General features: G+C 38.9%; 1 protein-coding gene across 14 annotated transcripts in view; it reads right to left on the bottom strand.

Annotated features, from left to right (window-relative positions):
- The window catches only part of CELF4 (CUGBP Elav-like family member 4), a gene marked incomplete at both ends in the record, with an annotated part of 693,842 nt that overhangs the window by 584,823 nt on the left and 84,899 nt on the right, over positions 1–24,120 (bottom strand). For all 14 annotated transcript variants that reach the window (XM_080637032.1, XM_080637040.1, XM_080637033.1 and 11 more), the window contains one exon: positions 14,417–14,499. In XM_080637032.1, the coding sequence (XP_080493158.1) occupies positions 14,417–14,499 (83 nt within the window). The remainder of the gene's footprint in view (positions 1–14,416; positions 14,500–24,120) is intronic.

The raw sequence follows: 24,120 nt of genomic DNA, 5'->3' as shown, positions 1-24,120 counted from the left end.
GGTGTGAGTGGACATCATACTGATGTGACAGGAATCTCAGTGCTAAGACAATGCAGACCTAATCTACCTACAGGCAACTGCCTAACATTTATGCACCTATGAGCAGTGTGGGAGACCTTCAACAACAACAGACAACACTGGTTGTCTTCCTAACAACCTAAGACCATCTCTTTCATATGCCAATGTGTCATTCCCTCATCTCTACTCAGGACACTGTTCATTCACAAAAAGCTCATCACACAATCTCCCCATCAAGAAATAGCAAACCCACCCCCTAAAATTCCCTTTGACAAAAACATTACTTCCTTCCTGCAATTCTCACCCAGGTAAAGAAAAAGGACTCGTATGATCAAGCAAGACAAAGAGAACACTTCATCTTTTCCCTGTGTTTATTGATGCTCGAAGTAACTTTGAGGAGCCTTGCTTCCTGCTAATCAGCTTCCCTTTCTGTGCTCTCTGGTGAGATGTGGTGGAATATGATAGGCACATTGTATTATGTCTAGTAGAGAAGCAGGGAGAAGTGAGAAATACTTAATACAATGCAGAGGTTCAGTACAGTGACAATAGTCTCTATTATTCTTGACATGACCCTAATAAAAGCATGAATCTGTTTGTAGGATGCCTCTTTATATTGAAAAGTATATCTGACCCAAAATTTATTACAGATGTCAAATACAGTATGTACAAGTGCAGCACGAGTCCAACAGAAATTTTATTTTCTTAAAAAGAAAAAAACTCAATCTCACAATAGTAAGAATGTCACTCTTCCCTTATTTATTTTCAGGTCAATCATGAGAAAGAAGAAAGAGACAGACCCTTTCTGAAAGGCAAGAATCATCCTCAGCCGTCACCTTACATTGGAAGAAAGCTTTTCTCTCCCAATAGTTATCATCCTTTGTCAGCATCACAGTAACGTCTAGGACACTGTAGTCAAAACCAGGACCTGTCACTGCTAGGCACTGTACACAAACACACCTGTGTATCAAAGGAAAAATCCTACTATGGAGAACTCTAAATGTCTAATAATCAAAGATGTAAGAGTGGGGGAAGGTTAATTATCTCCATTTTGTAGGTAGGATATCAAGGCAGAAGTTTGTTCATTGACTTCTTTTTTCACACGGCGAAGTACTGAGACTAAATTTCTAGGTTCTGCTTCAGCCCTCAAACCCGCACGTAAGCAGTATCTTCTCTCTACACTTTCTTATGGCCTCACTTTCCTGTCTAAAGGAAGACAAAAGAGTTTGTCTTTTGGAAGAGCAGTTTTGAGATGGGCAGCTGAGGAGCTGCCAACTCTCTGAGTTCAGCTACAGGAAACAGTCTGTATGCCTGGTTCCCTTTTGTCACAACACATTGAGACCCTATCTATTCTTCTTCAAATCAACAAGGTCAGATACTGTGCGTCAGAGATGCATGTAAGAATCTCATCCACTCAAAAAAACCCCTTTGTATTTCAGGTAAGTTGCTTAGTAGTTTCTGTAAAAATAGAGGAGAGAAGAAAACAAAGGTCTTGTCTTCAAATAGCCAAGAATCAGGTGAGTATGAAACTTAATTCAGGTGGACAGAGGAAAGTCAGTCTCTGTTCACTTCTTAGTTTGAACTAGGTAAGGCAGGGATTTGTATCAGGGAAGCTCGGTATGTCAAGCAAATGTCATGCTTGCCCATTTGGGTTGATTTCTGCTTTTATGGCCTTATCATTTGAACAAGAATTTTCTAACAAATCTAAAAACTCAGTCTGAAATAAATGCATGACCAAAACCACCATGATCCTTCAAATGGAAAGGTCTTGAATTGACATTTTCTAGAGAAAATACTTTCATTAAAAAGAAAAAAAATCAAACATAAGGCTCTAGCTAGAGTGTTATGCATTGACAAGTAAGTGTGCAGTCTAGGCTAGGACAAAGTGAAGGAAAAAAGATAAAAATAAAATAAAATAAAATAAAAGGAAGAACCAGATCATGAGATGACTGAGACTAGTGGACCTCTGAGTCAAGACAACAATGCTGTTTTCCTCCAGATGTGCAGAATCAGTATCTAAACACAGCATTTGGGAATCTTAAGCATTGCATATAAGTGTTATAATTGCAAGAGTGAGGGAAGCAGACTCACTTCCACTTAAGACTTCTTAAGGAGCAATCAGGGTTAGGTATTTTATTTGCTTCAGTCAAAGGAGAAATGGTATGAACTGTTCATTCTGGAAATGTGCCTTTCCTCACAGGTTTAAGAGTAATTTTAGAATGGACCAACTGATATATATGGTAGCTCCCACTTCAGGTTCAGAAAAGTGAATCCAGGTTTTAGGAAGTGGATAAAACAGTGATTTTAGTTTACATGATAGATACTATGGACCTAGTGGTTTAGGATTTCTGTATATCAGCCACCTGACCCCTGCTTCAGAAGGAAATCCCACATAGAGAAAAGCAGGTTTATTTAAGTGGAACAAGAAGAAAGTCGGAGCACAGCTTCTCTAAAAGCTGACAGTGGACACAAAGAAAAGAAATGGGTATGCAAGCAGATGAAAGTAGCTATACATTGGTTTGATCTGCAACTAGATGGTTGTGCAGTCACTCTATACTGAATGAAGCTGGCTGCTAACTGTTGCTGTAACTGTAACTGTATTGAAGCAAATGTTCCATGCCTAAACTCTTTACGGGGAGAAAGACTCCAACTGTCTTCTCCTATTACCTGAGTTTTGATGAAGGTTATCTGGGGAGTTGTTTGGTACACTTGTGTGTACACAGGCTAGCAGAAAGAGAATGACAAGAAAGAGAAATATTTCCTGGGAGACAAAATTAAAAAGATAATTTTCTCTGATGGGATAAATGATTCCAATTTTAAACTTTTTTTTTTTTTTTTTTTTTTAATGGTGTTGAGTCCACCTTCTACAGATCTGATTTCATCCTTGTAGATTTAAGCGCTTTAAAAATGAGGTAAGGAAAAAAAGATCATTCACTTTGATTAAAAGGACATTAGGCTAGATTTCAAAAAAAACTACAGGGTAGCATGTCATCTTAGTCTAAGTTCAAGGTTAGAGCTGGTATTAAAAGGTGAAGCAAGGCAAATCAAAAGGGTTGCTGTTAAACTTGGCTCTTACAACAGTGTCGGCTTCTGTTCAGAACTCTCTTGGCCTCTGGACAAGATACTGCAATTCAATAACAGCTATCAGAGACTTTCTAGGACTCTCAAGGATGTTTTCCGAGATATAAATGGAGAGACCTCCAGTGGCTCTGATCTGTATCACCAGGTCAACATGGATAGGTGCAAGACTTCAAGCAACTGCTCACGACCAGTCCTGGCTGACTGGATGGGCTATGAATAACCATAACAACGATTATAAAGATCATTTTGAATATCAGAGTGAAAGAATGAGGAGCAAAGAGGATAAATGTGACTCTTTTATCTTCAGCTATCTGCATGGGAAAGTATGATTAATAACTCCAGAGGCTTACCATAACCTCCTCAGATAACGAGTGAGGTGGCCTTCTCCAGGCTCTGATTAGCCTCTTCTAATGGGCTCCATTTATTGTGTAAACTAATAACCAAGTCCTAAGCACTGCACACTCCAGGATCTGCAGGAAAAACACTGGGCTCAAATGTGATTAAGTTGGTAAAGATTGCCCAGCAACAGTGTGTTGCTTTAGCAGGAGGAAGAACCAGGAGGAGGGAAGGAGAAGCAAAGAAATGAAGCAGAAAGTAGCAGCAATCTGCCTTTTAGCATCAATCTGCTGGTGTAAGTCTCCTGCCTTTCAACTGAGATTGCTATGAATTCTCAACCGGAATTAGTAAAAATTCCTGCTGAAAATTCTGAGAGCCAGAATACGGCCCCAAGCTGCTAATACCATGAAAGAAAGGCCTTGGTAATGACGGGATCTGATTGCAACGTTATCCATTATGTCAGCAGCAATACCAGATCTAGAGAGTAACTCAAGTTGTCAGAGTTTCAGTTTTGCTGGAAAGCAAAGAAGTGCTCAAAGAAAGCTGAATTTCCCAAAGTGAATGAATTCAACAACACAACCATGGCCCAGGACAAAAAAAAAAAAAAAAAAAAAAATTACCTTCCAGCTCCCCTGGCTGTATCTCTAAAATGCAAGCACAGCTGAAGGGAGGCAGCTTTACAGGGCATCTGAAGAAAGAGGATAAGATTCTCATTTGAGTTGCACTGATGTAAAGAAGCTTAAACTCTGCAAGAGTCCATGCAGTTACTCTGAATTTGCACCCAGCAGAAAAGAGTACAGAATGAGAGCTCCCCCTCCACTGGAAAGCATATTTCTTAGCTGCACAATGAACATCATATTAGATTATCCAAACTGAAATAATTGTAAATACCTGATTTATCTGTACCCATTTGTGCTGTCTGCTTAATTGTTGCACTTCACTCAACAAGGACAATGAAATTAGTTTGGACAGACTCACTTTAGAGGCATTACCACTGTGCTATGGCAGCTTGGGTTCAGAGTGCTGATGGAAAAGGTTTAAGGCTTAATAGAATAAAAATGAAAGAGAGACACATAGCAATATAGATAAATTCAGGACCTCCACTGAGACACAGGACACTGTCTTTGAAGTCTTTCTTTTACTTTTTTTGTGGTGTATCCACATTTGTAGAGCCTGTACTATAGTTTCCAAAAAATATACAGAGCCCACAGATATATGGATTTTCTTAGGATCCCAGCAGTCTGCTTGGTGGATGCTACTGACATGTTGTGCATAGCTACCCCAGAAGTGTCTTAACCTCTCCCTTCCCAGGTGAAAATGTAAGTAATATCAAGCAATATGAAGGTGCAGTGGTAGAAAAAATAACAAGCTGGCAGCAGCAGGCTACTACCACCAAAACAGTTAGCCTGCAGTGTTCATCCCCCTGCGTGTACCCCACCTCCCTTCCGCTGCACAGGATAAGCATGGGCACAGAAATCAATCCCTAGTCGTTCTCCAGTTGCTCTAAGGAAGAACAGGCAAGAGAACACCACATGAACAAAACTTTCCTGGCTGCCTTGTTTCTCTTGGGCAATATGAACATACACTGAAAAGCTCACATGCACCAAACCTCATAATTTCAAGAAACATCAGATTTACAGCAAGCCAACTCTACTATCTATATACATGTAGTGTCAAAGAATATGGAAAGGATCTCTCTGTTTGTATAGAAAAAAAACCAAACGTGATCTCCCAGGCAGAAGTAGTTGGAAAGTACTGTGTTCCTCCTAACAGCTGTAATCTCAACTCATTTCACCAGGCAGGCATTATGTGAGCACAGGGTAATGTTTCTAGCAAATCTACAAGGGAGGTAAGAGATGGTAAGGACAGAAGTGCAGAATGAGATAGGACAGAGGAGAAAAGAAGGAGAAAATGCTGTTCAGCCAGACATGAGGCACTAGTGTGACTTTATTGAGAAAGGACACCCGAAAGTAGTGCAAAAGACAGAAGCAATGTCTCAGATGTTTACCAAGGAAGATTTTGACACTAAGCCAGCCATAAATAAAAAGACCCAGAAAAATCTGATTCCAGTTTTACCACCTAGGAAACAAAATACTATTCCATTGATCAAATCTTTAAATGAAATCGGAAACTGATGCTAGCATGTCTTATAAGTTACATATTTACCATGCAAAGTCACTATAGTAGCATAAAAATGACTGAGCCATTCACAGAATAAGAGAAAAATAGACTAACTCCATCTGTTTGAAAGAGAAACCTGAGCTTGGAACAGATTAGTTATAGCTGGACAAGACTTGCTCTGCCAAAACTTGCCTACAAAGCCACTGACAGAAGAGTCAATTTTTGCAATGTGCTAAAGAAAATACGCACTAGAAAGTAGCAGAAGCTTTGAGGACTGTAGTTTACCATAGATAAAGCTAAAGGAAGGAAATAACTTCATTCTACGATTCATTTAATGTTGAAAATGTATGCATATCAAGGTCAAAATATGGTTCAGAACTCAAAGAAATTTGAAAGCACTTTTTTTTTAAGAAGAATTGCATTTTAAAAAAATGAGTTTTGTTGGTTTTTTAAGGGGTGACATGGTGGGAAAGACAGGGGAAAAAAAGTATGGGAAACAAGATATAAGAAGTTCTCATTAAAGAGAAAAATGGAAAATGCACATTTCTTCTTTGAAAAATAGGTTAGGCTTAATTTTGTCCTTGTACTTACAGAAACTAATCAGAGAGATTTGACATTGCTGGGAACCGGCCAACTGCAGCAAGTCGTACATGCAGTGCCACTGTAAGTCTCTCACTGCAGCTACTCAACAGAGCAAAGTCACTTCGAATACCTACTTGCCTGCACTGATAGTGCAATCTCATAGTCAGTAATTTCCTATCACTTTCCCCCTGCCAAAGTAAAAGTGCAGCAGAAGCAAAGCACAGAAGCTAAATGGGTTACATCATGTCAGGTCATATCAAAAGTTATTCATAACTTTAGAGATGGGACAGTTTTTGCCACTCCTGAAAGCATTCCAGCTCAGCTAGTTCTTTAGAAGGCATTCTTAACTTCAAGCACAGCTTTAAGCTTAGTGCATGAATCATGACTTTAGACCACTTAATAGGGGATACACAGCTTTTTTTTCTTTTTGATCTTTTTAAAGTTCTGCAGCCAATGGCTGGAATTCATGTAGTAAAGCTTGCTCTCTGCACTGCAACTGAAAGTCTGTTTTCAAATGCATGGATGTTCCTAACCTACATAGCATAAGTAGCACTAACAGAAATAATGTTTCAGGCAAGATTCAAGTCCTTATTGTGTAATCATCCTCCAGGAACTGGAGTCATGAAATATAGTTGCTCCATGGCATTAAAGTCTATGGTTTTGTGTTTCATTGCTATCATACGTGCTATTTAAATTAAACTAAACCAAAAAGCACCACTATATGTTTCAAGGGTAATAATTTTGGCTGCAGACATACATACCTGATCCATTACTCCCATGTATGCTCTTCAACCTTTGTACTTTAAAAAAAATAAAATAAAATAAATCACTTTTGTCTCACTGAGTAGACATGTATATACTGCATAAAGAAACACAGGACAGGCAGCTTACACCGATGTAAGCTACAAGTAGCACCATTACCATTTGTAAACTTATGGTATAGGTTGGCATATTGCCACAGATGGAAATCCAAATCATATAATTCTGCAGCATCTTCATCTAAGTTCTTTATTGAAAGCTTACATTGCATTACAGATTAAAACCAACGCATGCTTCTCCATAACTACATAATGGAAATACAGGAAGTTGGTGTCTAAGGAAAGGTTAGTCAATGAACAAAGACCCCTGGACTAGGTAATGTCACATAATATCACCCACAGGACTGAACAGATGAAAAGTAAATTGCCTGTTAAAAGGTGGCTGTTCATCTCTAACTCTCTGTGTCTGAGAACAAGGGATGAGAAAAGAAGGCTTGCTGCTTGCAAATTATTTCTGGGTGTATCCCATCACTTGAATCTGTAGAGTGATGCAACTGGGAAGCCCACTGTTTAGGATTTGTTAAAATCTAACACAGTTGAAACACCAAGGCACCAACCATCTTTAATTGCTACAGTTTGGAGCTGGGACATCTCTCTAGTAAAAACCCAGTGGGAGTTACTGAATGGCCCAGCAGGCGTCAGGGATGCTCAGCGTTTTATGAGATCAGATATTCGGATGCAAACATTCTCAGTAGAAATATGTTTCCTCATTTAGAGCTATGGTACTGTTCATGATGACATCATTTCAGCAGTGACAAATATAGCTGAGTCTGCTCTTTCCTACGCCATATAAATACCTTGACCTCAATCAGATCACTGCTGATTTACACTTGTGTAAATGAAGTCAGAATCAAACCCCTAGCATTCACAAATGTAGGCCAGAGTAAGCATTACTCACAGACAAGAGACAACCCTTCAGAGGAAGGAAAAAAGATCATTTTCATGCAAATATTCTTAATAATAAGCAACAAGAGATAGAAATAAGAGTATGAATGAAATGTAATCAAGAACTGCTCCAAGATCAGATTTGCTTCTAACTTTATGATGCGCTGCATCAGCTGCTCTTAAAGTAGCTTAAACTCAAAATTTGACCTACCTGAAACTTGTAATTTTTCATCAGGGATCTGTGAGCTAACTCAATCCCTAGGCTTGGCTTTGAAAGTAGCTGAACGTGCTCATCTACTTGCAGGATCTGAAAAGATTTGATTGCTGTGTTCTATGAAAATGGAAGCATTTTTTTTCTTGGGATCCAGCTTTGCCCTCAAATCGTTACACATTATCTATTTATTTATGCATAAACAGTGGCATTATAGTTTGGAGAACAGGGGCCCTTTCATGGAAGGTAAGCTTGTGTAGCCTATAGAAGTTTACTGCTATGCATACAAATGAAGCCATACATACAAATATGTGGAACAGACAAGTGGAAATATACAGCATCTCTTTAAAATGAAATACTTTGATTGCTCCAATCACAAGAAGTTGTAAAACTACCCTGAAGAATTAACAGCCTCAGTACATGCTAACTACATCCATCATAAATTCGTCTTTGGTTTCTGTTATCATATCACTGTCTCCTGGGACCCTCAGTCCTGTCATCATTTGCCCTTTATAATTTATTCAGCTTGTACTTGCCTGAATCCTTTCTACTTATCATTCATCTTTACAGTTGTACATAAAATTAGATTGATCCTCCTATGGCAGGGATGTCAGAGAGAAAAGTTGTCGTTGAAAAACACATAAAGCAAATGAAGGTCCAGCAAAAGCTTTTGTTGAATAACTTGGAAACCATCTTTTGAGACCCAAAAGGTTTCAAATTAGAAAGACAAGACAATGCTACTTTTATCATTTATTTATTGCACACTATTTTTCAATTACCACCAAATCTCAAACACAACTGAGAAGCCTTTTTCCCATTTAACATGTCAGGCTAAGCTTGGTTAGCCACCACAATGTGATGAATACACCAGTCTCAGCTGATGTAACAGCACGCATCCAGCACACCGGTTCTTTCAGAATGCTTGTATGGTTTCCTTTTCCTCTAAACCCCTTTGGACTGGGTGACAGAGAGAGTTTACTTTGTATTTTAGAGGCTGCTGTATAAGGATACAGAAACTAATCTTTAACTACTGAAATGGAACTTCAATGTTTACCAAGCAGATAGGACCCAGGTGTTTCATCTCTTCTGGTGAACTGAGCAGCACTGTCAAACTACAGCAGATTTTAGAAAATTAAAAGTGCATACAGTTTCCTCTCCCTGTTTTGCCGCCTCCTTTCCCCAAAGTAAGATCCAAAAGTCCTTTTGCTGGCTGGTCAGTTAGGAAGAGAAAACAAGGGATAAAAAAAAAAAAAAAATCTTTTAACCATGACATTGACACCCAAAGATTCTAAAGCACTGGAGATTTTCTACACGACTGGTTTTTGCAAGTCTCAAATCTGGTTTTATTCCTTTTCATCTTCATTTTTAACTTCAGAAAACAGACATGTTTCTCCCAAGGGAACAATTAAAGATGTTTTCTTTCAAAATCTAAAGGGCATGGTGAGCAGGCTGTGTGTTCAGCAGGCTACTTTAATCAATGGAACCCATCCAGCCTGCCACTGCTGACCAAATTGCAATTTACATTGGTAGAGAAAATTTTTGAAATGGGAAGGTGTGGAATATAATACCATTTTTGGAATAACACAGTATGCAGGGTGTTATGTGGTTTAATAGTTTTCTAACAAGCTTTTTGAAAAGCTTTGAAACCTTAAAAAAGGCAATAAGACTGAAAATTACAGCAAGATCTGCTTGAACAAGGAAAGACATGCTATATGCACAGGACTTCTGAAGTCCACGCATCTCATCTAAGCTTTATTACAAGGACTCAAGAGGGGCTAGATTTTGCAAGGCACCTTATACCACCCTTTAACCGCCTATGCTCAGCTGTCTTTTCTCACATATACATAAGAATTTGAGCCAGATGAGACCAATAACATTTAAAAACTACATTTTATTTCTTTTTTAGGCTGAGCAGAACCTTAGCTTCATTAGAGAAAATTTTTTGTTTGTTTAAAACCAGGTTTACTATGAGTTTTATGAACTCACCTATCTTCTAATGTTAAAGAAGCATATTTTTGCATATGATGAATAAAGCAGAATGCACTTTTTTCTAGATGGCAGAAGAAACAAAACATCTCAGAACAGTTAGGAAGAAAACTAATTATGTTACAGACTGAAAAATTTAGCATACCAGTAGTACCACTCTCTTTCAAGAGAAATAGATACAGGAAAAAAAATGCAGTCTATTTCCCACCCTGAATAAGCCCTGCAGATTGCTGAGGTTAACAGTTTCTAGCTACTTAATTTCATAGTTATTCTTTGCAAGTCTTACCGGGAGGTTTTAACATTATGCAAAGAGGCAGTGCCTCCACCAAGTATGCATGGACTATTCATTCCCATTGCCTGAGAGAGCCACAAAGAACTAGAGGAAAGAAATGTTGCTGTGCTTATCATACATGAGCTCAGTTTATTTGTGCTATAAATAAAAGTAGATCTTGATAGCGTAATTACATTTCTCAGCATTATCCTCTGCCATTTGCTTCAGAAAGAAAAAAGGAAAGGCAGAAAAAGTTGGCTTCACTATAATTTGTAATCAAAATGACTACACTTAAAACATAATTTTATTTCTCTGATTTCATTTCCTGTGCAGCATTGTGGGGTAAATAGATAATATTATACCAAATCTGCAGGCAGATAATTCTCACATCCCCTGCACTGTCATTGTCTACATCACTTTGCCCTCCCTCTCTGTTTTTTCCCCCAAGACCATAGGCTGTGTTTTTGATATTGCATTTTATCACTGAGACATATATCAGCATCAGAAATCCCAAAAGTGAATCAACTTTTACTTTTGCTACTTTTTCTCTCCCACTCCCCCAAATTACTCTTTCTTTTCCTAATTTATTTTTGCGATGTTGGAGATAAAGAAAAAAGGGAAAAAAATGTATATAAAAAATAAAGTAATGGTGGTTTCCCACTATGAAGGATTAGTGCAGATTATGGTGAACAGTGTTAATTATAGGTGGAGAAAGAGAATAGTGCATCTCTCCAATCTGCTCTTGATTTCCCCCGTGTCTGTCTGTCTGGTAATAAGCCTCCTTTAATCTGGCAGTCCCCTTGGTGAAATCAGCACCACGGACAGCAATATTGATTGCTTCTGAGAAACCATCACAGCTGCTCAACAAAATTACCTTTGATATGTGACCTTTAATGTAATTACTGCAACATCAAAGCATTTCTATAAATTATTAAAGAACTAATATACTTCATCATCCAGATATTCTATTATATGTAAAATAAACAATCACAAGTAAACGCTAGAATTTAAATTGTCTGACACTCGCAAAGTGCTCTTTACACATACATACACACCCTGCTACGTTAGCATTCTGGTTTAGGCCAGACAATTTTGAACTGTCCAAAACAGCCTAATTAATTTAGATTAAGAGGATTCAACTAATAATTTTATGGTTTACATTCCATTCTAGTTGCTTCAAAACATCTATCATTATTACTTCCTGCCCAAAACCAAAGTGCTGTAAAGACTTTATTAATCAACACATACCTGCTTGGAAGTCTTTTGATTATTCCACAAGATGACTTTATGTCCCACATATAACATAGAAATATGTGAAACATATTTCTGTCATCTTACAAAGCACATCCAGAAAGCAATTACTGTAAAATATGTGCATGTAGCCACTCCACTAAAACCAAAGTGATACATAGCTAAGAGGCAAGGCGTCTGAATCTGGACACAAGCTCCTCATACCTCACCATTTCCATACATTAGCATTCATGTGCATATTATTAAAAATGATTCAATTCTGTGTTTTATAACACAAAGAACACAAACAGAAATATTGCAAGAGCAGACAAATACGCAATTACCAGGGGATGGGAAAGAAGTGTCTTGATTCAACGGCTCATGGTAGTGCTATTTTGTTTTTTCTTATACCAGGCTTGTTAATTGGTTTTGATACCTCCTCAGTAGTGCTGTTTGTGTCACAGTCAGTAGAGGGTCAAGAAAAGGTGTTATATATGTGTCATTTGTGAACTCATGTGAATGAGGACTTAGACCCCTGACCTTATGAGTGTTTTTTATTTTATGGTGATGAACTGTGCTTGAGATTGTTGGTGCATGTTATCAAGAAGAGTCAGGTAAGTCACAAATAATTCTTTGCTACGCACATAGAAACCATAAAACAGTATCCAGGCATGGTAGTTTATCAAGAGACAAGACTGGTTTCCTTAAATAAACTACAGTGACATCATTCAGAAGATGAGTTCAGAAACTTGGCAGAAAGCTCTATGCAGAGCTGGATTGCTGATGGAAAGTAAACCTTTATCCTGAGACAAATAGAACTGGAAATAAAAAGGATGGGAGAAGTCAGTGCTTAGAACACTAAAAATCCTGGTTGCTATTTTAGACAGAGGATTCACCATCTCAAATTCAATCAGATCCTGATATGTTACCTCAAAGTGTTAATCAAAACAAAAAAGCCTTTTGAAATTAGTATGGTCGCTATGAGTTAAATGTGATGGAAACTGCATAAACCAAAGAAGAAATGTTTTGCCTGTAGTCTAGAATCAGTCAATATAACCTCTGAAGGAAATCTTAATCCTAATGGAAAAAGTGCTTGGATTTAGCCACTGTCCAAGACAACAGTTTTGACTTCAAGAGTTTTGAGATTTGAAAATGCAGACTAAGATTCAGAACTTTGGACATATAAAGAAGTAATAAAAAAATTGAAAAGAAATCCTAAATCATAATTTGCCCTCCCTCCCAAACTCTGAGTTCTCAGTTTCACTGACCCACTGTCTTCTTGAAGATACTCTCATCATACACCTTCAGGATGAGATTTTAACCTCAAACAGAAGATATGAGCTCCATATGTAAGCGAGTGGCCTGGCTCCTAGTGAGGATAGTAAGCAGTCTTAGTGAAAAAAATTGAAATTCCTGTTAGTATCTCTTGAATAAAGAACATCCTGTTCATCACAAGCATATATCTAGTTTTGACAAGTACATTTTTAATTTGAAGCAGATTTCAGAAAATTTCAGGTAAAATGTTATCTGAAAAATTCTTGCTCAACATATTTTTATTTCTTGTACATCCAGTTCTACCATTCAGATGAGAGAGGAGTAAAAAGAAAACACCCTCTGTTGGGGGAGGGAGAATCAAAAAAAAAAGAAAAACATGAACAAGAATCAAGTCACTTTCAATCTGCAGCTAACGAGTTTCTAGAAAAAAAATGATTCAGAGGGAGTTGTCAGCTGACAGAAATGTATTTTTAGGGAATGAAGCATGTATATATTTACATAAGGTATGGCCTTTAAATCAGAGATAGATGTAAATGAGCAAGTGCATGGGCATCTCCGTACTGGCAAGGTGGCATAGAGATAGGTAAATAGACCCAAGATGATGAAAACAAGCAGAGCAGAATCAATACTTTCTTCAGCAGCACAGAGCTACTTATCTTATATTTAGTGGAAAGGTAGGTTGTGGGGTCACAGAACTCAGTCAATCAACACCAACTAATAAAGGCAGACTTGTAGAACAATTTCCTCCCAGTTTAGATGCCACATGGAACCCTTAGGATCCCATTGGTTATTTGGTTCTCGATCACTGACTTCTGTGTTAGTGTAGAACCAGCCTTTTCTAGCCACAGGAGTACTCTACTGGGCTGTTTCCAACCCATGTACCCTGGCTGAATCTAAATAGTCTCTATCTCCCCTCCTCCAGGTTACTGCTAAACTGGAAACCCATCCCAGCATGGCAGGTCTTCCCCACAAAATACTGATTCTATTTTTAGTTCTGCTTGTGTTGTCTGAACCTTAGATCTTGCTCATGTGAATAATTTTCCTCATTATCTTGTGTTCGTCTCTCCTCTCTCTCTTTTCTCCTTGTCTCACCGCCTTTCCAATCTGCTACAGCTGCTTGAATACTAAAGTAACTGAGTCAAACCACTTTGTCATCAGGAATATGCTTTCATTCTGTGATAACTCAATAATGTTAGAGATTGTTTCTTGCTTTCTTGCTACCACACCTTACTTCAGAGAAGAAAAATAGCCAGAGGTAGCACCTGGTGAGCACTTCTAATATTTTATTTTGTGGTCAGAATCCTAAAAAAGACATTCCTCAGCTAACTAAGGCTGAATCCAGATCACAACAAGTCAATTACTGTTTCCCTGACTCCTGATCAGGAGCAAAAAGCGTTTTGTTTTGTGCATGGAAACTATTTGGGTGGTTTGGTGGTATCTTTATTTTATTAGCACAATGCAAATAGTGAATCATCCAAGCAATTGGAGACATTATGCTTTCAAACCCAAGAGGAGAACTCCATATGTGACCCATTTTATTTATTCAGAAAAAAAAAAAAAAAAACCAGCAAAAAACAAAACCAAAATTTGTCAATCTGGACTCACCCCTGGCAGAGTCTTCTGTTCATGCAGGGCACTCTGGGCCTTTAGAGCAGACTCCCTTTCGCAGTACGTTAGGAAGGCACAGCCTGTAAACAAAAAGGAAATCCTCAGTAAGCAGTGCTTCAGAGAAGATCTGTTTAAAATTGAAACACAAAGCAGTTTTCTGTCATCATCTTATTCCCAGTAAATCAATCATAAAAATATCTCTTTAGTAGGTTAGTAGTGAAGAGTCAAGAAGTGAAGTTATCATCATTGATGAAAAGTAGAGCAACTCTGCGGCTCCAAGTGCTTATTTTTTGTTTGAATACATGCTGAAGTGTCAGATACAGAGAGCTGTACAGGATCAGAGGTCCCAAAGAGCCCACATGGCAGCAAGGTGGGGCATGGTATTCTAGTTCTTTCCCTATCTGGGAGACAGGCCTTTTACTGCCATATTATGGTAAAGATCTCATGCCCTTCTTTTGTACCAAATACTTCAAAGGCATATAAGGACTTGGGATTCCCTACTGCAGTGGACTATACCTATTGTGTAACCTGACTTCTACACACAAGTAGTGTCCCTGTTTATATTACACCACAAGGCCACCATTCCACAGTAGCTGCTGCAAGGTCTCATGGGCTTCCAACCACACAAAAAATATAAGCAGAGCAAAACCCAATCAATCTATCTAAAACATCCGTGATGCTTTACAGATCATTAGAACTTCAAAGCTCCAACAGATCATGTATTTGATTCTTCCCAAAAATTGTCTTGCCAGATGCAAAGGCTAAAGCCTTGTCTTAGTAGGGCAGAGCAAAAAACCCTGCTCTGCCTTCTTTTTTCACTTCCATTCAGGTCGAAGGAGGTGATCGTGCCCCTCTACTCTGCTCTCGTGAGACCTCACTTGGAGTACTGTGTACAGTTCTGGTGTCCTCAACATCAAAAGGACATGGAACTGTTGGAACAAGTCCAGAGGAGGGCCACGAGGATGATCAGGGGACTGGAGCACCTCCCGTATGAAGATAGGCTGAGAAAGTTGGGGCTGTTCAGCCTGGAGAAGAGAAGGCTGCGTGGAGACCTCAGAGCAGACTTCCAGTATTTGAAGGGAGCTATAGGGATACTGGGGATGGACTCTCAATTACGCACTGTAGTGACAGGACAAGGGGTAACGGGTTCAAACTTAAACAAGGGAAGTTTAGATTGGATATAAGGAAGAAATTCTTTACTGTAAGGGTGGTGAGGCACTGGAATGGGTTGCCCAGGGAGGTTGTGAACGACCCATCCTCGGCGGTGTTCAAGGCCAGGTTGGATGAGGCCTTGGGTGGAATGGTTTAGTGTGAGGTGTCCCTGCCCATGGCAGGGGGGTTGTAGGTAAGGTCCTTTCCAATCCTAATTATTCTATAATTCTATGATTCTATGCTTGCCTTCTGGTAAAGCTGGTCAGTGTTGAGATGTGTTATACCAATTTTGTGTGTGTCTAATATGATCAGATAATTCTTTCTTACTGCAGTATACTGAAAATCTGCCAGTTCCTGCAGCAAGAAGTGCTTGTTATGCAGAGGACATTTTCTCTGAATCTACTACAAAACGTTGCAACCTCGCCAGTTCCTTGAGATGGAGGTATCGCATATTTCAAGGTTCAGGCAGTATGTCCATCAAACTGTGGGCATCTTCCAAGAGCAGCACAAGTACAGAGAGACTGCCAAAGAAACAAATGTGTCCCACAACCTCATCTTGACTCACACACCTTTTCCCCATGAATATAAAATACATGCAACAGGAAAGTAAACAGTGGATTATGAACTTTTTCAGCTCTGATCACTACTATGAGTCAATGTTCACTATTTTATCCAAGCTGGTTCCTTAGACAAAATTATTCTTTTTTACAATGTTTTTAATGGATTAACATGCACAAGAGACTAATGAGATCCTTTTATATATATATATATTTTCTTAAAGATTATCTTGTGGAAGTCACCTTACACCTACTCCTCTCACAATTGAAGCCACAAGATGGATGACTTTCAATCTGGCATGGAAAAAGCTCTTGGGTTTTGCCCTATTTCTTATTCTATATTGCTTTCTGAAGGTCTTGTTACTTTCAATTTATTCAAGCCAAACACATATATTACCTCTCAGTAATTGAGACGCAGAAGCAGAAGATGACAGTCAAGGAATGCGATTGAGCAACAGCAAAACTTTGCATACTCTAATTGGAATTATTTAGATTTGTGCCCCTCTAAATAGAGAAGGTTTTGGCTAGTCTGCATCTTCAAGAAAAGAGGAAGAAACTGCAGAGAGTTTATAGCTCTTAGAAGTAATGGATTGAAAAGGATCCTTAAAAGTCACCCATAGTTTGATAATCGAATGGGAAACTATGCTTAAATTTAATTTCAGTGCTAAATCACAGGCTGAGAGCTCTCTGTTGACTAGACACAATAAGAAATTCTCCCTTTAGTAGCAGACATGGAGCAGCTGATACAGTCTAATTAGGCTCATCATAGTACACTATTATAGAGATAAACTATGCAGTGTAAAGCTCTCATAATGATAGCTATATTTTTCTCCTCATTGTGATGGTCATGACAACAGTTCAGGGTAATAATGTCCTGCAACTCCTACCATACCACAACTGTAATTCAGATTGAGTAGACAGAAGACTACTCCTCTCTGAGGGAGTAAAGTTTCCTTCCAAGATGCCCATAAAGTGTTTGTGCGGGCAAGTTCTCATCAGGGAGATTTCCTTGTTAAGTCCTTTCCAAAAATATTTGTGAAAGTGGTAGAAATACCAAACTCACAGAAATAGTTAGAATGCCTCCTAACATTACTGGTATCCCAAACGAGGTGTCAAGGACAGAAAGACTTTAATATGGAAAAGAAGAAATCTAGTCTCTTATGTGGTCAAAGAAAAACCATGTTTTTCAGGGACAAAAAATGTCTTGTGGAGATTTCTTTTTTCCTATTGCTATTCATAGAATCATAGAATAGTTAGAGTTGGAAAGGACCTTAAGATCATCTAGTTCCAACCCTCCTACCATGGGCAGGGACACCTCACACTAAACCATGCCACCCAAGGCCTCATCTAACCTGGCCTTGAACATCGCCGAGGATGGGTCATTCACAACCTCCCTGGGCAACCCATTCCAGTGCCTCACCACCCTCTCAGTAAAGAATTTCTTCCTTATATCCAATCTAAACTTCCCTTGTTTAAGTTTGAACCCGTTACCCCTTGTCCTGTCACTACAGTGCATAATTGAGAATCCATTCCCAGTATCCCTATAGCTCCCTTCAAATACTGGAAGTCTGCTCTGAGGTCTCCACGCAGCCTTCTCTTCTCCAGGCTGAACAGCCCCAACTTTCTCAGCCTATCTTCATACGGGAGGTGCTCCAGTCCCCTGATCATCCTCGTGGCCCTCCTCTGGACTTGTTCCAACAGTTCCATGTCCTTTTGATGTTGAGGACATCAGAACTGTACACAGTACTCCAAGTGAGGTCTCACGAGAGCAGAGTAGAGGGGCAGGATCACCCCCTTCGACCTCCTGGTCACACTCCTCTTGATGCAGCCCAGGATACGGTTGGCTTTCTGGGCTGCGAGCGCACACTGAGGCCGGCTCATGTTCATTTTGTCATCGACCAGCACCCCCAAATCCTTCTCTGCAGGGCTGCTCTGAATCTCTTCTCTGCCCAACCTGTAGCGATGCTTGGGATTGTTCCGACTCAAGTGTAGAACCTTGCACTTGGCATGGTTAAACTTCATCAGGTTGGCATCTGCCCACCTCACAAGCGTGTCCAGGTCCCTCTGGATGGCATCCCTTCCCTCCGGCGTATCAACCGAACCGCACAGCTTGGTGTCATCGGCAAACTTGCTGAGGAAGCACTCAATCCCACTGTCCATGTCACCGACAAAGATGTTGAACAAGACCAGTCCCAACACTGATCCCTGAGGGACACCACTCATTACCAGTCTCCAGCCGGACATTGAGCCATTGACCACAACTCTTTGTGTGCAGCCATCCAGCCAGTTCTTTATCCACCGAGTGGTCCACCCATCAAATTGATGTCTCTCCAATTTAGAGACAAGGATGTCATGTGAGACAGTGTCAAATGCTTTGCACAAATCCAGGTAGATGACATCAGCTGATCTACCCCTCTCCATCAGTTCCGTAGCCCCATCATAGAAGGCCACCAAATTGGTCAGGCAGGATTTCCCCTTAGCGAAGCCATGCTAGCTGTCACGAAGGACCTTGTTGTTTTTCATGTGCCTTAGCATACCTTCCAGGAGAATCTGTTCCAAGATTTTGCCAGGCACAGAGGTGAGACTGACTGGTCTGTAATTCCCCAGGTCATCTATTTTCCCCTTCTTGAAAATGGGGGTTATATTTCCCTTTTTCCAGTCATTGGGAACTTCACCTGACTGCCATGATTTTTCAAATATGATAGCCAGTGGCTTAGCAACATTATTACCTTTGAATTTTCCTCAGCAGCTCCTTATCCATCCAAGGAGGTCTCCTGGCCCCCCTGCTGCACTTCCTTCTAGTTGGCATGCAACACTCCTGAGCTTGAAGTAGGTGACCCTTGAATATAAACCAACAGTCTTGGGCCCCACTGCCCTCTAGGGCTATATCCCATAGAACCATGAATCACATTGTCCCACTCTTCTTGGCCAAAAATGTAATTTGTTTGGAAAAAAAGTTACTTTTTTACTTTAAGTAAATCCAGATTGCTTAGAGACAGTAAGAATTTCCACCCTTGCAGTGGCTAGCTGAATTAAAGTAGATTAATGTGCGTAATGGCCTCAAACCTGAACTTGAAAAGGCCAGTTCATGGTGGGGTTTTTTGTCTTTACAACAATCACAGTACTATTTTTTAAAAAATATTAACGTGTGGCTTGCAGTGAAATAATACATGTTATTCCATCCTTCAAGAATTTCCATATTTCAGCTTCCTGTGCATTAGAACAAAAGGCAATAAGACTTCTTTCCCCTCCCTGAAATACCAAAATATTTGCCCTGTCCTTTGAGTTGTGATGCTCACCGAAATGACAACTGTAGCACTTTTTTCAATTGTTAATTTTCCTAAGCTACAATAGGCACCCATATTACCCCTACAAGGGATTTCTCCTTCCTGGAGACAGCTGTTTAAACAACAGAGCACTGAACACTCAGGTTAACTCTACAGGACTAAACAACTAAGTCTTGAAATAATGGGCAGAAAACACCTATATTGAGTTATACAGAGAGGAAAAGAAAAAAAGAAATCAAAGTGGAGAAAAAAAATTGGGGTGGTTGTTGGCTTTTTTGCATGGTTTTTTTTTTTTTTTTGGTTGTTTTTTTGTTTTTTTTTTTTTGGGGGGTAGGTATTTTAGTTTTGGGTTTTTTCTTTTCTATTTTAATTACTCAAGTGCAAAACAATTTCAGAAAAATTGGTTTTCCCTACTGAAACTTTTGCTGGTGTATAGAACCACTTATTTCATTGGAGAAAAAAAAAAAAAAGCAAAACCCAACCAACACATTTTGATAGTTAACTCTTAAGTAGCTCAACAACCCACATGCCATTAGCTGCTTAGACTGGATGTGAATCTGACTTCTGGGTGAAAGTCTTCGTATTCTATTACAAATCATTTGCACCATCCATCCCCACTGAAAAGCCTAAGTTTAACTGTATAATGAATATTTCTGAACACATCCCTTAAGGAAAGATAAAGTGAAGGCGATGCACTATTTCTGTCATCTACTTGTATGGGCAACGACTGAGTGAGTGCAGTCCTTGAGAATTATAACTGAATTTGAACAAAAATACCAAATTGACTAATTATTGATAATGAAGGATTTACTCATAGCTGCTACTAATTTCAGTTTCATTTCTCACAAGCATGCCAAGTTTTCCAGACGTGTGTCAATCAATTAAAAGATGCTTTGTTTAGATTGTGTCTTTTGTTTAGATTGTGTCTTTCCAGCTGTTCATTTGCTATCAGTGGACAGCTCCTTCGGCTAGCATATAAACATCTGGAAACTCCCAGCTGGCAATTAACTCTCAACCTATTGAACTGCAGTCTCTTAGAAACATGAAGACATATCAAGTGGTCTCCTGGGAAACAGGGTTGTTAAAGAGAAGGGGGAAACAGAAACAAGAGCTTGAGATGAAAACTAAAAAAATAAAAATAAAAGTAAAAAATGCTATATTTTAATTTTATCTCAAGGGAATACAATAACATAAATAATAATTGCACAGAATATAGGATAATGATCTTGCTTATGGCAACTTCAACCCCACAACAAGTTTCCTGAAGATTTTTTGCATAAGTCTGGGAAGCAAATCAGTCAGTGAACATATTCTGACCTGAACAGAATAATTCTGGAAACCAAGAGCCAGCTCAAGTTGCAGCAGAAGGCAAAAGCAGAAACTTGGAGCATGAAGTTCCACCTGCTGTAGAAGATCAGGTTCAAGATCATCTGAGGAACCTGAAGGTGCAGAAGTCATGGGACATGATGAGGTGTATCCACAGGTCTTGAGGAAAATAACGGATGAAGTGACTAAGCTACTAACTGTCATATTTTAAAAGTCCTGGCAGTCCAGTGAAGTTCCCACCCACCAGAAAAGGGAAAGCAAACCCCAATTTTTAGAAAGGGAAAGAAGACCCACGGAACTGCAGGCCAATCTGTCTCACGCTGGTGCCTGACAAGATCATACAGCAGATCCTCCTGGAAAATATGTTGAGGCACATGGTCAATAAGGAGGTGATTGATGATAGCCAACATGTGTTCACAAAGGGCAAATGATGCCTGACAAATTTAGTGTTCTTTTAAGACAAGGTTACAGCACTGGTGGGTAAGGGATGAGTGGATGATGTCATGTACCTGAACTTGTTCAAAGCATTTGACAGTGTCCTGCACAACACCCTTGTCTCTAAACTAGAGACATATGGATTTAACGTATCCTGGGGTGCATCAAAAAGGAGCATGAAACCTCATGTGGGGAACTGCATCCATCTCAGTTGCAGGCTTCCACCTCCACCTCTAACCTCCCTGTTACTTTAAGTATATGCATTATCTGTATCTTAATTAATGCTTGTTATATTTGGTGGGAAATGAGTATGATGCATACTGGAGATCTATTAATAACTGTAATTAAGAGATTTTTTCCCCCTTTCTTGTTTTATTCTGGCAGACAGCCACAGGTATCCTGGCACAGGTTTTCTTTTTTGCCCTTTTTTAGATCAAAGAACAAGCACTTAGCGACTTATGACCATTTAGTGCTGTGATGTGCTTTGGTGACATCTTCTAATTTTATTAGAACTAGATAACCTAACACAAAGCATGCCTTTAGCTTTTCTATACATCTAGTTCCAGGGGCACTGTCTAAGAGCTAGACAATAGACGTGACCATTTCCAGGTATTTGCTGTCTGTTCAAACAAGGCATTAAAGGTCTGATATAAATCTAATGAAAATATACTTACAGATTGCAAAAGGCTTTGAGGAAGGGGCACTTCATCTTTGTAGGCCTATGTTTATTCTTTGGCATTATAAGGGAAAATGAAAAAGTTTCTTAGGTGCTTTAAGACTCTTGGATGAAACCCAACAGTTAAAGCAGATTCTGAGCTCAGGGGTGTAAATCCAGTCAAGGGGAGAGGTTGCATGTAACTCAACAGAACTATGCAATTACACCAACATAAAATTAGGTTCATGATTTGACCCATAATCTATTGCGTCTCTCGGAAGAATCCATGGCTCAGACACTGAACTCAGTTCAATTGGGGATAATCCAAAACAGTTCAGATAATCCTAGGCTTTGAGAAGTCTGGCCTAAGTGGTCTGAAGTCAGTTTTTGATTAAAACCCAAGGCTTTCAGGTTTTTTTTCTTTTGATTTGGTTTGGGTTTTTTTTGGCCTTTGAGTCAATTAGTGTCACACTTCTAGTTAGAATAACATGCACCGGCTTTAACAGTGAGATTTCCTAAATTGGGCTACCTATATTGTTTCATGTTAGACTTCTGTATAACACATGAACTGGTGAACTTCTGTTAAAAGTCATACGAGAAAGAACAAAAAAATCAATTCATAGAGTTTACTACGGTAGAACTTTTTCCTCTATACCACCTAAATTCCCAAAACCCCAAGGCAGAGGAGATAAGGGCTTTACTCAAGCACAATGTCATAGAGTTCTAGAAAACAAACTGCAATTCAAGCACAACTATCACGGACCTTTATGCTGTATACAGAAAATGAAATTGAGTAATAATATTGCACACTTTAGACTACATGCTAACAGTCATGCTCCAACTTAAGAATAGCTACAGTCTTGTAGAGTAACTGCTTTGAGAGAAAAAAAAAATCAAATCCTTTTCATGTCTGAAAACAGGAACTCTAAATTGGTCACAGGGCTGAGCATTTCCTTTAGTGATGCTTCAGTCTCTCCATGCCCTAATTACCTTTAAAGCATTTAGACCCAGGTGTACCAGTTATCTATGATGGACCAGAGATATCTTCCACATCTTTCAGGCACAAGTTTTTTTGTTTAAGACAGTGATTTCTCTGAAAATAAAATTGTTATTTGCTTCAATTCAGGGATCTTTTGCGCAGAGAAAAGTTGCGGCACTTAAGAAAACTTTGCCCTAAAATCAACATCTTAGATTACATCTCCCAGCTAGGATTTCAAAGTGAAAAATAAATCTTTTTTTGGTTTGACTATAAATCTTTTTTTGGTTTGACTATCCAAGGTTTACATGTCTGGTTTTGAAACAATTTTCATTTGCTCTGTCCACAGTAGACTGCCCAAGGTTTAATCACTTGAGGGTTTCAGAGACTGAACTGATTTTTCTTGAGGGGGACATAATCAATGAAGGCTTTTGGAGCTGGAAATGTTTTATCCAATTTCTTCATCTGTTTCTCTCTCAGTGATTATCTACCTTCTGATGAAAGTTAACATCTTTGCTGCTAAAGAACATTCACTTGGATAGAACATTCTTTTTCTTCATCTCCCCTGCTGCAAAACTACTGTACACTAACCATTTACAAAAAAAGATAGGAATAAAAATCTTCCCAGGTATCAGCTTCCCTGTCAATTACATTGCAAGGCAGATTAACATCCGAAATGCCCTGCTGTGTGGAATGCTAATTTTCTTTTTCCTCCTATGTTATTTTTTATTAACTATTATGATGCTGTCATTTTCCTACTATAGATAACTTGATGGGGTCTGTACGTAAAAGTATGCACAAAGCACACTCACAAACCCATGAATCAATATTAAAAATCAAAAAAAAAAAAAAAAACCAAAAAAAAAAACCACACCAAAAAATAAAATCACCACAGTCCAAATCTGGAAATGCAGATTCTATATTTGCAGAATATTTGTTCACTTAAAATTGTTTATGATATTTTAAAATGAGACATGGATACGCACACTCCAAAACAGCATCCTTTCTCAGACTAGACAGTGCTTAATTACATTTAACAGTGCCCAGGCAGACAGCAGTAACAGCATATACGAGCATTTCAATAAAACAAAGACAATGGTTTCATCCTGATTTTTGATAGCACATAGGCTTTTAATGAAAACACCAGTTTTAAAAAGCCAAAATTTCTCATAGGAAGTTTCAGTGAAATATTTCACCAAGAAGTGTTTCTCAGCCACATGATAAAATTTCTAACCAAAACCTATAACAAGAGAAGTTTACTCCAGAACAGCCACTTATCCAGACTGTAGTCTGAATCAGGCAAACAGGATCTT

Source organism: Psittacula echo (genome assembly GCF_963264785.1).
Source record: "Psittacula echo genome assembly, chromosome: Z".
Classification (NCBI taxonomy): domain Eukaryota; kingdom Metazoa; phylum Chordata; class Aves; order Psittaciformes; family Psittacidae; genus Psittacula; species Psittacula echo.
This window is presented reverse-complemented; position numbering and strand designations above follow the sequence as displayed.